The following is a 3,039-nucleotide window of genomic DNA, read 5'->3' on the forward strand; positions in this document are numbered from 1 at the left end:
ATGTGTTTGTCAATAAACTTGATTGTGAATCAAATTGTATTGATCTCCCCAAATTTTCCCAAGTTCCGAGTTCCGAGTTCCAGACACCCGAAACCCGAGACTGCCGGGTCTCAGGTATCGGGTGTCTGGAACTTGGAACTCGGTATGTCTAAACAAAAATATATTGCAAACATGGGTAAGTCAATGTGTTATCAATCAACTCAATTGTGAATTAAATTGTAGTGATCTCCCCAAATTTTCCCCAAGTTCCGAGTTCCGGACACCCGATACCCGAGACTGCTGTGTCTCGGGGTTTGGGGGTTGGTACATCTTGGTTTGGGGTTTGGCACTGAAAATTTGACATATATATTTTTGTGAGTGTTGTGCTTCTGGTGTCCATGCTTAGAAATAGGATTTGTTGCACACCAGGGTTCAGGTGTGGGGTTTTTCCACTTCAGTCCTGGATTATTGGTCAATGCCACACATGGTGGATTCATGTTTTTGTGCTTAGGGGTTTAGATTTGGTGGTCAATGGTAGGTATATGCACTCATAGTGTACATGTATCCTATGTGTTTGATTCGCTGGTGGCTACATCAGCTGTATGTCTTGATGGAACATATCTAGGCTCACCCATATATGTACCCATCTATGTACAATTCCCCCACGTCAGCCCACCCGTCTATGTAATGCATCCTATGTTGGCCCACCCATCTATATAATACATCCTCCATCGGCCCACCTGTCTATATAATTATACCCCACCTCGGCCCACCTGTCTATGTAATAAATATTTTATCGCACCCTTGGCCCACCCGTATATGTAATACTTTTCACGTTGGCTCACTTGTATATGTAATACACCCCACGTCAGCCCACCTGTCTATGTAATATTCCCCTACCTCGGCCCACCCATATATGTAATACACCCCCGTCGGCCCGCCCGTCTATATAACAATATTTGCCTTACATCTCTCTTTAGCCCAGCTGTCTATAATATCCTACTCTACATATTACCCAGATGGGCCCACCCATCTCCATGAATGATCATATTTCCCCGGCCCATCCGTCAACATCAAGGATATATATATCATTGGCATACATGGGCCCACCTGTCTCCATCGGAAATAATATGTGTCCTGGCCCATCTGTCATCATCGAGAATATACACAACATGGGCCCATGATCCGCTGGCCCGTCTCATACGGGATATTATGGAGGTCGGGTGGCCTGTATAATACGGAATTTGTCACTGAAGGGGCTCTCAATGCTTCCATGCTTTCTTTAATGAACCTCAGTCCCATAAGTGGTGGAGTCAAAGTGTTTTTCAACTTCTCTGGAAGAACCAAAGCATCATCCTCAACATTAAGCTGAAACAGATAAGTCATCAATCAAGGTAATTCAGCTAAGATCTTACCGCCCAATACTGGTAGTGAGAGACGCAGGAAGCCATTATTTCATCCCACTGCCATGGTTGATCAGGGATTGTGGTGTTTCCCATCCACCATGGACATGTATATGCAAACACAATCCGGGACGGATGTCCTGCAATTGGCTCATCATGAAATGAAAGGAGGTGGAATGAAAAGACATCGTCCGGAACCATGTTCCAGGTTAGCATGGGATACAACTTAAGGATATAAGCAACAGGGACCAGAAGAACCGACACAATATTCTGTGAAGCAGAGTACTGCAGGAGTGGTGTGACAAAAGTCTGCTCAAATTCTTAGCATTGACCAACAAAGTCATCAGGGCAGTGGTAACATACATTCATCTCCCATTGCAGCCCAGCTTTAAAATACTTGATCCGGTCAGAAGATACACCATTGTTGGCAGCTTCCATCCGATATTGATATGCATGCATGGACACGCGATCCAGCCATTGCCAATGTGCAGGAAATAGTTGCAAGGCTCAGCTTCAGGGGTTGGTAATGGCTTCCGGCATTCAGAGTGCCAGAAGTGGATGCAGGAGTTGCAGACATGGCTAATACAGGACTATGGCACTGGCAATACAAGTGAAATATGGTGAAGATGTGAAGATAAGAATCACTGATGGATGGATACGAAATTCAAACTCCGACATGGGCTGACCCAGACAATTCCCAGGCCTCAATTATGTATGTGGAAAAAGGGACTTCATGAGAAAACAATGTTCATTCATCTCCAGCCTCTATCAACACATTTTGTAGGTCTTGAAAAGCTGCCTGCACATCCTGTGCGAGCAATGAATACATTTGGGATTGCCTTCCAGTGTAGCATCCGTGACCCGGAAGGTGTTTCTCCAATGATTCCTGCATGTGGTCGCCCCATTGGGTTGTTTTCCACAAAAAGAACTTACATGTCCAATCCATCTCCAATTTGACCAATAGCATTTCTTCCCTCCATTGATCCCATAGTGCCTTTGCCCTCAGCCAATGAACTTGGTAAACTTGGCATGGGTCCAGTCAGGTAACCGCGGGATATGACATGCAAGCAGAAACTCACATTCCTCATTCCATGATTGATCAGGATCCCCAAGGTCGACTTCAACAGACCAAAACCAAGCCAAAGATTCATTTCGTTGACCTTGGGCATTTTGGTCGCCCACTGCAGTGCTGATTTTGAGTTGCTCATGAAGCAGGGGTTTGTATTTCTGAAGCTAGTCTTGCCCCAGCTCAAGTTTCATCATTTGCTTCCTTGTCTTTGTATATATGCTGGCATGGAGGGAGACTGCCTGCTGCACCGACATCACCTGGGACCAAGCTCAAGTTTTCAGGGCCTGGGATTTGGCCTGCCTAACGGTTGTTCAGAACAGGATGGCCTTGTTGCAAAGGTAAATGCGGAGATTGTGAAGGGCATCATTGGCCTGCCCTTCATGAAGCGATATCTCCAGGGGAATCAGATCCTCTGTCATGCATTGTCTGCATCTATCAACCCCCAGGTTCAATGGCAATGGGATTACAGTGAGCTCAAGAGAGTTTGTCCATGTATGAGATGTCTCTGTGAAATCCGCCGGGTCCTCATCGAGATCATCTAGAATGTCTACATCCAAGTCCTCAGGTTCATCATCTGCATCAAATCCC

At 45.7% G+C, this 3,039-nt stretch overlaps 1 protein-coding gene across 1 annotated transcript; it reads right to left on the reverse strand.

Annotated features, from left to right (window-relative positions):
• Window positions 1-2,130: 2,130 nt before the first annotated feature.
• On the reverse strand, window positions 2,131-2,409 carry F5891DRAFT_952657 (uncharacterized protein; the record flags this gene model as incomplete). Its single annotated transcript, XM_041375124.1, has 1 exon — window positions 2,131-2,409. A coding segment is annotated over one exon (279 nt), but the record flags the coding sequence as incomplete, so codon positions are not given.
• Window positions 2,410-3,039: the final 630 nt, after the last annotated feature.

This window comes from Suillus fuscotomentosus, assembly GCF_016647785.1.
Source record: "Suillus fuscotomentosus strain FC203 chromosome Unknown F5891scaffold_28, whole genome shotgun sequence".
In the NCBI taxonomy this organism is placed as follows: Eukaryota; Fungi; Basidiomycota; class Agaricomycetes; order Boletales; family Suillaceae; genus Suillus; species Suillus fuscotomentosus.